We start from the raw sequence: 12118 nt of genomic DNA on the forward strand, positions 1-12118 counted from the left end.
TTTTTGAGGTTGTTGATGTTCTTATCCGTAGTTTTGCAAATGGTTTCTTCTCTGTCACGTGTATGGAATTTGCTATTTATTTTGAATCAATTTTTTGATATTTGAAGAAATTGTTATTGGAATTTTTGGTTACTTTAACATTTCTTCATAACTGAAGTTTCATGTTCTTGCTACAATTTTCTAAACGAAGAATATATACTTACTTTTTGATTCTTCAGGTTTCCTTGTGATGTTTAAATAAGGCCTAATTTATTTGTAATGATTCCTGTTATGAGCCCTAATAATTTTTTAAAATGTTATTGTGCTTGCTTTAAAATCTCTGATTACGTATCAGAAATTTATTATTAATTATTTAAGTCGACCAGTGACAAGGAAATGCCGTTAGTAGAGAGAAACATCATAAAAAAACAAATACTAACATAACCATATATAAAAAAAAAATAATAAATAAAAAAAATAATTAACTTGTCAGAAAAGAGCAGATCCCAAAAGATCGAAACCCATAATTGTCTTCTTTTATTGAAAACAAGTAACCTAACACAACTCAATTGTACAAACATAATATAACTAAACATAAATAAGAATGGTACAAAGAAAGAGAAGTTATTGGATTTGGTAGTTCTCCATTGACTTTTCTCCCTCCCATTCATCAACATATAGGCGTCCCAAGGCAGATGCTTCTCACATTCATCACGCGTCCATTGGGGTCTGTAACTCGGTTGAATTAGGTTAAAAATATAACTCACTCGTCCAATAGAATTGGCTCCAAAACCGTAAAATCTGAAAAAAGCCAAAGCAATAACACATCAGTTTATACATATTAGGAAAAGTTTGAAACGCATAATATTCAAGTAAACTCGATGGAAAATTTTTTTTGACAAGAAGAGCAAAACCCTAAACTTGAAATCTGATGCTAAAAAATGAAAAATAGCTAAGTATGTTAAAAAATAAACTTAACTCTCAAAGCCTAAATATCAAATTTATCAACCTTCATCTTCAAGTAGAAAACCTTGGAGTCACAAGTGGTGGTAGATCAGATGAGTTTTGAGTCGAAAAGTTTCAAAATTCCATTGCAGAAGTTTCAAAACTATGACTCGATCTTAGATTTGTAATCCTTGACAGTGAAAAGGCGACTCTCGTTGCAACATAATATGGACAATTGTGTGTGAAAATGAGCAAGAGGTAGAGTGGAAGTGAAGAGGTAGAATAACAAGGCGTGTAGAAATGGAGAAAAAGAAACAAATCAATCATCTAGGTAAATGTTGTCGTTTTACTATTCAAATTAAAAAAGAAAAAATTTGACATCAACATGATGACATAGTGACGCCTTATGAACAGTGGCAACCAAGTTTTCTCTTTTGAGATTGTAGGGGAGTAACACTCGACTTTATGCAATATATTTTACTTTTGAAACACATTCTATATAATTTTTTCAGGAATAATGCTATTCGAACAGATTCCTTTGCACAGATGTTGAACAGGTAATAAAAAATTAATAATGGACACATCAATGAACAGTATTTTTCAAACAATTTCTACTGTTTATTGATGTGTCCATTATTAATTTTTTATTATCTGTTCACACTGCTACATGACCGGCAGTGTGTCACGGAGAAAGTGTCTCCGTGACACACTGCTATGGTCTGTTCACACTGCTACATGACCGGCAGTGTGTCACGGAGAAAGTGTCTCCGTGACACACTGCTATGGTCTGTCAAATTTGTCCCGTTTTTCAAACAATTTCTACTGTTCATTGATGTGTCCATTATTAATTTTTTATTACCTGTTCAACATCTGTGCAAAGGAATCTGTTCGAATAGCATTATTCTTTTCAGAGATCCCTAATTTTGGAGGTATCATATTAGTTTGCAAGTACTGCCAAGTCCAGTTTTGTGCGTTTAAAATTCAAAACCATCTCACTCTCTTGTTCAACCACCCGGAAACGGACCTACGATCTACCAACTACCAAGTACAGTTCGACGTATAGCTAACCATTACCAGGATGCCACGTGATGCTTTTGGATTTTTTCTTCACCACGCGCACATTCGTGACCTCCATCCACTGTAAACGTCCAAAAATAGTGGCAGACGCCAGGTGGTGGCGGAGTTTTCAAATCTCAGGCGGAGTTTTCGAAGCCAAACACCATCCAATCTGGCCCCCTCATATAACCGTATATTCGGAACCCATATAGAACGTCGGATCATTATCGAACGGGTCGAATACACCGTCGTATATAGTAATCCCCAAACCCCGCTCACTACCATTTCCAACTCGAAAGTCAAATCTTACACGCCATCAAAAAGATGGCGTCTTGCGCCCTCACCTCCTCCCTAAACCACCGCTTCCGGCCACTCTCCGCCGGCAGACCCCGCCTTCATACTCCGAAATCTGTCCCCTTTGTTAAATCTGTCGTTAAAAATAGCAGTAATGACTCTTCGAAACCGCTTAACAACCCACAAAGAAGAGATCACATCCAACCCATCACTAAAAAACCCTCATTTTTACTTCCTTTACCGAAAAGGGAGTCGATCATAACCGCCTCTACCTCCGCGGCTTCCGCACCGGCGCCACCTCACCAGCCGTGGCAGGGGGCTGCTATACAGCCGCTTTTAGCGTCTATAGCCACAGGAGTTATTCTGTGGCTTATTCCCGCACCTTCTGGGGTTTCACGCAATGCGTGGCAATTGTTGTCAATTTTCTTGGCGACCATAGTGGGGATAATAACTCAGCCGTTGCCTTTGGGAGCCGTAGCATTGATGGGTCTCGGCGCTTGTGTTTTGACGAAAACACTTACATTTGCCGCTGCCTTCTCAGCATTCGGTGATCCCATTCCATGGTTAATTGCCTTGGCCTTCTTTTTTGCTCGTGGTTTTATTAAGACCGGATTGGGGAACAGAATTGCGTATCAATTCGTTTCTTTGTTTGGGTCATCGTCTTTAGGACTAGGCTACAGCTTAGTTTTCAGTGAAGCCCTATTGGCTCCGGCTATTCCCTCAGTATCTGCAAGGGCTGGTGGCATTTTCTTGCCATTAGTGAAGTCATTGTGTGTCGCTTGTGGCAGTAATGCAGGTGATGGGACTGAGAATAAATTGGGGTCGTGGCTAATGTTGACCTGTTTCCAAACCTCAGTGATTTCATCATCTATGTTTCTAACAGCCATGGCTGCGAATCCGTTGGCTGCAAACTTGACTTTAAACACGATAAATCAGACTATAGGATGGATGGATTGGGCTAAGGCTGCAATTGTGCCAGGATTGGTGTCATTGATTGTGGTTCCATTGCTGTTATATGTGATCTATCCACCCCAAGTGAAGAGTAGCCCTGATGCGCCTAAGCTTGCTAGGGAGAAACTGGAGAAGATGGGACCTATGTCGAAGAATGAGATCATAATGGCCGGAACCCTGCTTCTCACGGTATAAAAATCTGACTTTATGATACAATGCCTGTTAAGACACTGCTTCCTTCAGATTTTTGTCTACTTCTGCACTTATTTTTTTTTTATTGGTCCATCCATTTTCTTTCAGTTTTGCTTCTAGCATCCTACTAAGATTAATATATAGCGAAAAATAGATGGGGAGAATCGGAAGATTACTTTTAGAGAGAGAGAGATTGAAATGTGTTACGTTTACAGCTCTTATCATCTTGTAAATAATGTCCATTTTCTTAAAGTTCTTGATGAATATACCCTTCTCACTTCAAGAGTGTTACCAAATTCTCCATCATTCTTTTTGCATGTATTTCCAACCATCTAAATATTCTCGGCAAAACAAGATAAAATTGACAAGAATGTGTAGTGCAATTAGACACACGCACTCTTCCTTTTTGAGAAATAACGAACCATCTAGTCATTCTTATCAAACTAGGCAAAGTTGATGAGAGTTTCCAGTCCATTTGGACACTCTAGTCTTCCTTGACAACTTTGCCTAAAGTTGCTTAGATGGCATTTTAATAAAAGGGTGATATAATTATTTTACATGACTGAATGGCCATATTTGATACGATTTTGGAGGGAGACAAATTTCAAGTTGTCCCAATTAAAGTAAACTAGTTGGAAAAAGTTTCTTATTCATATGTGGCTAGTAGAGTGTGATTGTACTCTCTGATGATTATTATTATTGGATTAGAAAACCCTTTATTGGTTTAATTTGGAGAGGACCGTGTTATTTTGATATCAGTGAACTCTTAGAAAAATCTGAATTTGACAACTTTGGAGTCCTTGCAATTGCTTTGAAGCCATAAATAATTGTGATATGGAGCCTTGAAGTTATTTAATATTCATCTTCAAGTGCATTTTCCATTAAATTATTTTTTGATCCCTGAAGTATCACTTGTTGCATCAATCTGCCAGGTAATTTAATATTGTTGCTATATATACTTGGTTAAATATGAGTGATGGCCAGACTCTTAACAACCATACTCATATCTTTATTTGAGGAAAACTGAAGCTTGCAAATGAATATACTTCTTTGAATGAGACAATATTTACATAATGCAGAAAAAACAGATTGTCTATTACGGAGACTTAAATTAGGAGTATGTCCTACAGAAAACTGATGCCTCCAATGTGTGCATCATCCCATTGAAATGGAAATGAAGTGATTTTCAGACTGACTATTTTTCGTTTGCACTGTATGGGGATGAAGTCTGTGAATGTGGCTTCGTTTCCAGCAAAATCTTTTATCCTGATTTTTCTCATCTGCGCTTATATCAGGTGGGGCTTTGGATTTTCGGTGGAGTCCTGAATGTGGATGCTGTTACTGCTGCAATTCTCGGATTGTCTGTCCTCCTTATCACTGGGGTTGTGACTTGGAAGGAGTGCTTGGCTGAGGCAGTTGCTTGGGACACCCTTACATGGTTTGCGGCGCTGATTGCGATGGCTGGATATCTAAACAAATATGGTCTCATCTCCTGGTTTAGCCAAACTGTCGTTAAGGTTTGCTTCTACATTCCAAGCCTTTTCTAAATTATTTGATGGCTGGTGCATTTTTATTTTTTTTTCTTTTTTTATTATTTTGGTAAAGAAAAAACAAACGAACTTGACCTTCTAGTGTTTTTAACCGGTATAAAGCTTTTATATACTAATAATAAGGATTGCTGGAACATTAAAGGCCAAACTTTCTATACGGTGGAGTAGAGGAATTATAGCGTTAATGGACGTTTGGCCAAACTAGAATTGAAAAGATAAGAAATGAAAATATTAACCACCAATAGAGAAGGATGAGTTAAGTGGTTGGGGGGCAAATCTAGCATAGACTTAAAGGAGCTTCTAAGCAATTATAAGATTTGACAAAAATACACCTATTGGGAATATGCTGAAGTTTATTATTGTTTTTGTTTAGAAACTATTAAAATACTTATTGAGTTCCCATCTTCCTCAAAGATAATAAGCCCCTGTTTGACAACTATTATTTTCAAACTCTTTTTTCTACATACTCATTTTCAATCACACATTTATGAGATAAAATATTTTACACGTAAACCCAAAATTTTTCCTTACTTTTAATAAACATTCTCTTAAAAATCACTATTCAATACTCTGCTTCCCCAAATAATGATTGTCAAATAAGGGCTAAAAAATATCCTGTTATCTAATGTGAAATGGAAAGTCTAGTTATCGAATGTAACCGTTGTATCCTATGAAGTTCGAATAATTCACTTAAGACCCCCCATATAACCTTTCTAATTCATATCACAATGTTTCTCATTAGTTATTTACATTTCTATTATAATCAAAGGAAAAGAGACCTCGTTGACGGAGATTTTCATTAATATATATCTTAGGGCCTCTGTCCCTGTAAAATAAGTTATTTTTCATTTCTCATTGCCCTCCATCATTTTTTTCTAATTTCTCTCGGGCTATGCAACTCAGTACACATGAAAAATTGCATCTACTTTTTATGGAGTTCCATAGTTCTCATATGACTGATCTTTCCATTACATGATTGCTAATTTCACTTGTTTATTTGCTTTTATGGCAGTTTGTCGGCGGATTGGGTCTTTCATGGCAGCTATCTTTCGGCATTCTTGTTCTTCTTTACTTCTATTCTCACTATTTTTTTGCTAGTGGGGCTGCTCACATCGGTGCCATGTTTACAGCATTCTTGTCAGTAGCTAGTGCTCTTGGTACTCCACCATACCTCGGAGCCATTGTTCTCTCCTTCCTTTCTAATCTTATGGGTGGCATCACCCATTATGGTATTGGATCAGCACCCGTGTTCTATGGTGCTGGCTATGTGCCGCTAGCGAAATGGTGGGGCTACGGATTCCTGATCTCCATTGTCAATCTTATAATCTGGCTCGGAGTTGGAGGGGTCTGGTGGAAGTTTATTGGGTTGTGGTAGACACACTGATTAAGCCGGTTGGCTAATCCATTTTTTCGGGAATCATTCTATCTTTGTCCATTTGGTAAGATTTTTGCGAGAAGTGATAATGTTAATAATATCATCAGTAGCGTTATATTGATACAAGTTCTTTAGTACATTCGAATTGATTTGAAAAATCCATCCATATAATAATAGAGATTTTATGTTTGGAAAATCTCATTAATCATAATATAAAATCTATTTGACATTAGTGTTATAATTTTGTAATGTTGCATTCGAGGTAGTTGAATTAGTATGAACTTATTTGCTACTTTTTGCTTGTATAATTTTTTTTGAGAAGGTGAACAAACCTATAGATCAATTCATTTGGACATGAAACGGTAGATCTCGAATGTTAATTATAATTGTTGATCCTCAAATCATTAGACGATTATTTTTTTACAACTCCATGGATAAACACGAATTATTCAAGTATTTACTTTATGTACATTTCATTTATAAATTATACTTTTAGATTTATTGTATGACAAGGCTATGCGGGCATGATCTTACAAAGTATCGAAGCCAAGTTGGTATAGGCCTATAGGGTGTGAGACTTACATGGTGAACCTTTTAAATAACATCAACGTAGGTAAGTTAAAAATGAACAAAGAACGAGGAATCATGTATAGTCCATATGATCAATTCGAGCATAACAAACAAATTTGTTCTAATCCTAATTTAGTGCGAAACAAGCGTACCTAAGATTATATAATAAACTAATACATTGTGTGGTCACTTGATACAATTAATTTTTCGAATCATCTTCAATCAATGAAAATTATATAATATATAATCAATAGTCAAGCAAAACTAGACGAACAAGAATCACGTTGCAAAAAAAATGATTTGTCCATCTACTTTTTTAAATGAAAATTATCTTTTTATTTGTAAACTAACTAAGCAATTATTATAATAAAAAGCCGAAGACTATTTGCTAGTCCAACTTTGTCCCTGTTTAGTAGAATTTAAAATTCAGATTTTAATCAAAATCAAAATTAATAATTAATCTTAATAACATATTTTATACTATCCATAACTTTTTAGATGCACGTTTAATCAATTTTTTCAAAATTTATTAAAAATTTAATTTTAATCCGATAGCAGTTAAAATTATTACACATAATTTTCTCAATTTAAGAAGAAAAAATCGTATTCATAGTTCTCTGCTTGTACCCCCAGTCGTCACGAGCACGCGTACGCGCTCAATTCTCTGCAAAAACCTAGCATCATCCCCTCGAGTTCTGGGCAGAGGAAGATTTATCGTAGAATTCATAGAGCCCATTTCAAATCCTAAGGAATGTTCTACAGAGGGTAAGAATTTCTGTACTGTGTATTTTTATTTTTATTTTCATTATCGTTGTTCAGTATCTATAGATTGAGCCAAGAATTTTATTTATTTTTATTTTTTTTTAAATTGAAAAACGATCTGGGTTAACAGCAAAAACGTGTAAAAGTACGATCTTTTTAATGCCCTAGTTCCAATTGATATTTATTAATGGGGCTAAATATAATTATGCGTGCTTACGTTTCTTTAGGTTTATATTTTCTCTGTATCTGATAATGGGTTAAATTATTTTCACTACTTGAGATTTCGGTCAATTTTTATTATTTTTTCATGAATTCAGTAGCAGGTACACCCAGTTTGGTGCAACCAAATAAGCATTATCGTTATTTCTAGATTCTTTAATTAGTGTGTTATTTGTCACCTGGTTAACTTTATATATTTATAAATAACTGGCGAAACATGAAATGTTTACTCAAGATTAGCTGGATTTGATCTACAGCTTTATGAAATCCTAAAAATTTTGGGGTAAAATTATCCAATTTAAGGGAAAAGAAAAAAGAAAAACTGCATTTGCAGTTCTGGTTTTTGGAATAAAATGTAAAGCATGAATCTGAATTTCATTCTTGTGTTTAGAATGAATTGGAAAGAAGGTTTTTTTGTAACTAATTTAGTAAATGAATTATAGTCCTGCTTAGCTTTTATTTCTTATATTTCAAATGAAACGAATTTCCAATTTCATTAATTTTTTAATAGTTGCAAATATAGAAATTGATTTTACTTTAGGAGTTGATTTTTATATCCCTTGTATTTTTTTTTTTTTTTTTTTTTTTTTTTAAAAGTACGATCTTTTTAATGCCCTAGTTCCAATTGATATTTATTAATGGGGCTAAATATAATTATGCGTGCTTACGTTTCTTTAGGTTTATATTTTCTCTGTATCTGATAATGGGTTAAATTATTTTCACTACTTGAGATTTCGGTCAATTTTTATTATTTTTTCATGAATTCAGTAGCAGGTACACCCAGTTTGGTGCAACCAAATAAGCATTATCGTTATTTCTAGATTCTTTAATTAGTGTGTTATTTGTCACCTGGTTAACTTTATATATTTATAAATAACTGGCGAAACATGAAATGTTTACTCAAGATTAGCTGGATTTGATCTACAGCTTTATGAAATCCTAAAAATTTTGGGGTAAAATTATCCAATTTAAGGGAAAAGAAAAAAGAAAAACTGCATTTGCAGTTCTGGTTTTTGGAATAAAATGTAAAGCATGAATCTGAATTTCATTCTTGTGTTTAGAATGAATTGGAAAGAAGGTTTTTTTGTAACTAATTTAGTAAATGAATTATAGTCCTGCTTAGCTTTTATTTCTTATATTTCAAATGAAACGAATTTCCAATTTCATTAATTTTTTAATAGTTGCAAATATAGAAATTGATTTTACTTTAGGAGTTGATTTTTATATCCCTTGTATTTTTTTTTTTTTTTTTTTTGTGCGTAGCAAACAGGATTTTAAGCTCTTAGTCAAATGATTGTGACATGGAGTTTGTCATAATAATTATGTTTACCTTAATGCTACATTTTTATCAGGAATTTTAATCTTTCTTCTTTCTCGTTTTGCTTCCGAAAGAATGATAACAGTATGTTAATTCATGAAAAAAAAAAAAAAAAAAAAACTAAAAAGAATTATCAGATAAAGCATACCACACACTGTGTTGATCGATTGTAATGCAGTACTGAAATATTGAGATTCTGTGTCTGTATGGCAATGAAGTAAATATATTGACAGTGGAGATGCACGAGAGATGGGTTTTAAACGGCAGCGATTGATGGATCAGGGCTCTTCATATTATGGAGCTCCTCCTGGTCCGAGTTACATGTACAATACTCCACCTCCACCGCCTCCAGTATATTCATATGTTCCCCCGCCTTTCCCTGTTGTTCGACTTCGAGGTCTTCCATTTGATTGTGCAGAATCTGAGATCGCTGATTTCTTCCATGGTTTGGACATTGTTGATGTCTTGTTTGTCCGTAAGGGTGGCAAGTTCACTGGGGAAGCTTATTGTGTATTGGGTTATCCTCTTCAAATGGATTTTGCTCTACAGAAAAATAGGCAAAATATTGGTAGGAGATATGTTGAAGTTTTCCGAAGCAGAAAGGAAGAGTACTACAAGGCAATAGCCAATGAAGTTTTTGATGCTCAAGGTGGTTCGCCTCGTCGTGGTGCCCCAAGAGCGAGATCTTATGATGAGAGCAAGGACTTGGCTGAATATAAAGGGGTGTTGCGGTTGAGGGGGTTGCCATTCAATGCCAGCAAGGAGGACATTATGGATTTCTTCAAGGATTTTGTACTTTCTGAAGAGAAAATTCATATGATAGCTAACTCAGAAGGAAGACCGACTGGGGAAGCATTCGTGGAGTTTGCAAGTCCTGAGGATTCAAGAGCTGCAATGGCTAAGGATAGGATGACGCTGGGCTATCGCTATATAGAGCTTTTTCCTTCATCTCACGAGGAATTGGAAGAGTCAGCTTCAAGGGGCAGGTGACTATCTTTTACTTTCTTTCCCTTTCTCCTTTGCTCTTTACCTCCTTCTGTCCCTGGGTGTCATTGAGTTTTCTTCTCATTGCTAGTTCTGGTTGCTCCATATTTTCCTATAATGATTAGCTTATGTGTTCTGGCTCTTCCATATAGGGTGTATTACACCATTTACACATTTTTTCCTTTGAAAATTTGTCTTTGCATTTCATATTAGCACATACGTTTCCTGAGTAATCATGATGCTTAACATGATTTATGAAGTCAATGCTGATAGTGATATTCATACAAATAATATCGTGATTTATTTTGGTTTACACTTTACACAACTCATAACATGCTCCAAATTTAATATCAGTTAAGTCCTTGGCTGGTCTTGGGCAGTCCAATCCTATCATAATTAGACAATTACAAATGCTGGATAAATTGTCAATATAGCAATTGTGTTATTCTCTAGTTGTTGCCTATTTTTCCAAGTTGCATGTGAGATATAATATTGAGAAGCGCATATATGAAGAAAAATGCTAATAATGTTGCTAATAACCCTTCTTATCAGGTTATTACCTAAATCGTACGAGGGGAAGGAGCTAACTGAACTAACATCTGTATTGCGAATGAGGGGATTGCCATTTTCAGCTGGCAAAGATGACATAATCGAGTTCTTTCAGAATTTTACTTTGTTAGAAGATTCAATTCATATTACCTACAATTACGAGGGAAGACCTACAGGGGAAGCTTTTGTTGAGTTTGCAAGTATGGATGATGCAAAAGCAGCATTGGCTAAGGATAGGATGACGCTTGGAAGTCGTTATATAGAGCTATTTCCATCATCAGTTGAAGAGATGAATGAAGCAATTTCAAGGGGACGCTGAAAATTTCAGCCTTGTTTTTTGTTGTGTACTTTGATATCCTCAATGCCACTAAATGTATGAAATTTGTGCTTTAGTCTTTAGCTAAAATATGAGGATTACTCGGAAAATAGATGCCATTACTCTTGAATTTTGATACTTATTTGCAGCTGCTATGTGCCCTCTTATCTTGACTATTGATTGGTGTATGCATTTAGATGGTTGTTTAAATTCCATAATTCGAACCTACAACTTCTTTGGTTTAAGTTAATGGAAATGTTCGACCTTGGACAATATTAAAAAGAAAGTATTAGTTAAAATGTTGTTCATTATATTGTCTCGTCATATTTATATAGCATACCTTGGATATAGGTACACAGGTATAACGTGGCCTGACCTGCTTGACTGCATTGGCAATGGGCATAGGCTCGACCCACAATTTCTGTGAGCTGGCTTGTCCTGGGCTTGGACCGGGTGGGCCACCAGACCCAAATAGTCAACAGGCATGGTTAATCAGATTTGTAAGATAATTGGGAATATTATATATGGACTTCATTTTATTGTTGCCAACTTATGAAACAATAAAGGATGTCAAAATTTATTAATTATAGGATCTGTTTCTCGACCATCTTATACATTGTAAATCCCAATGTATTCAGCACAATTTTTTTTTTAAAAATTCACAAGAAAAACACATTAATTATGTTTGTTTATATTTATGAGGCTGTTTGTGGACGAGGAAGAATGAAGTTTACAGGGCATAATGTGCAACGCACATGTAACTAATTGATTTAAATAAAAGTTCTCTAAATATGCTTTATAGTGAAGGACAATGTTACGTGTACATAATTTTTTTTTTACCTAATTCTTTACTTATTACTAACAATGGGGAGTGGGAATCACATTTAGGAATTTTTATATTCACGTTGGGTCCACGTGCATTGTGAGAGGGTGGGCAACTTTCAGTACCCCCAATTCGGTACAAATAGAATTATTCTATAGTGAATACTTTACGAGCATTGAATTTTTACTACATAATTGATATCTAAGGATAATATTTCTTGCCTGCCTTTTTCACA

At 35.0% G+C, this 12118-nt stretch overlaps 2 protein-coding genes and 1 long non-coding RNA gene across 4 annotated transcripts; 2 read left to right on the forward strand and 1 right to left on the reverse strand.

Moving 5' to 3' along the window:
* Positions 1-491: 491 nt before the first annotated feature.
* LOC111412789 lies at positions 492-1327 on the reverse strand. Its single transcript, XR_002706103.1, has 2 exons — positions 989-1327; positions 492-780 (listed from the first exon to the last, which is right to left on the reverse strand). It is a non-coding gene; the product is annotated as an uncharacterized LOC111412789 (long non-coding RNA).
* A 574-nt stretch (positions 1328-1901) lies between these two features.
* LOC111411882 (dicarboxylate transporter 1, chloroplastic-like) lies at positions 1902-6627 on the forward strand. Its single transcript, XM_023042532.1, has 3 exons — positions 1902-3414; positions 4713-4934; positions 5980-6627. Exons 1-3 carry the CDS (start codon positions 2305-2307, stop codon positions 6340-6342), a joined length of 1695 nt encoding a protein of 564 aa, XP_022898300.1. The 5' UTR covers positions 1902-2304; the 3' UTR covers positions 6343-6627.
* An 881-nt stretch (positions 6628-7508) lies between these two features.
* Positions 7509-11291, forward strand: LOC111411883 (epithelial splicing regulatory protein 1-like). Of its 2 annotated transcripts, none has more exons than XM_023042534.1 (3): positions 7509-7677; positions 9445-10197; positions 10748-11291. In XM_023042534.1, exons 1-3 carry the CDS (start codon positions 7664-7666, stop codon positions 11061-11063), a joined length of 1083 nt encoding a protein of 360 aa, XP_022898302.1. In that variant the 5' UTR covers positions 7509-7663; the 3' UTR covers positions 11064-11291. The 2 variants fall into 2 exon arrangements, with proteins under 2 accessions (XP_022898302.1, XP_022898301.1); XM_023042533.1 differs by having other exon boundaries at positions 7510-7677; positions 9430-10197.
* Positions 11292-12118: the final 827 nt, after the last annotated feature.

The sequence above is a fragment of the Olea europaea genome, chromosome 16 (assembly GCF_002742605.1).
Source record: "Olea europaea var. sylvestris chromosome 16, O_europaea_v1, whole genome shotgun sequence".
NCBI classification, from domain to species: Eukaryota; Viridiplantae; Streptophyta; class Magnoliopsida; order Lamiales; family Oleaceae; genus Olea; species Olea europaea.

Bases quoted from the DNA above. Each gene is read 5' to 3' on its own strand.
- LOC111411882 (XM_023042532.1), top strand. From the start codon at position 2,305: ATGGCGTCTTGCGCCCTCACCTCCTCCCTAAACCACCGCTTCCGGCCA. The intron at 3,415-4,712 runs GTATAAAAATCT...CGCTTATATCAG, and splicing joins CCGGAACCCTGCTTCTCACG to GTGGGGCTTTGGATTTTCGG. The intron at 4,935-5,979 runs GTTTGCTTCTAC...CTTTTATGGCAG, and splicing joins TTAGCCAAACTGTCGTTAAG to TTTGTCGGCGGATTGGGTCT.
- LOC111411883 (XM_023042533.1), top strand. The intron at 10,198-10,747 runs GTGACTATCTTT...CCTTCTTATCAG, and splicing joins GAGTCAGCTTCAAGGGGCAG to GTTATTACCTAAATCGTACG.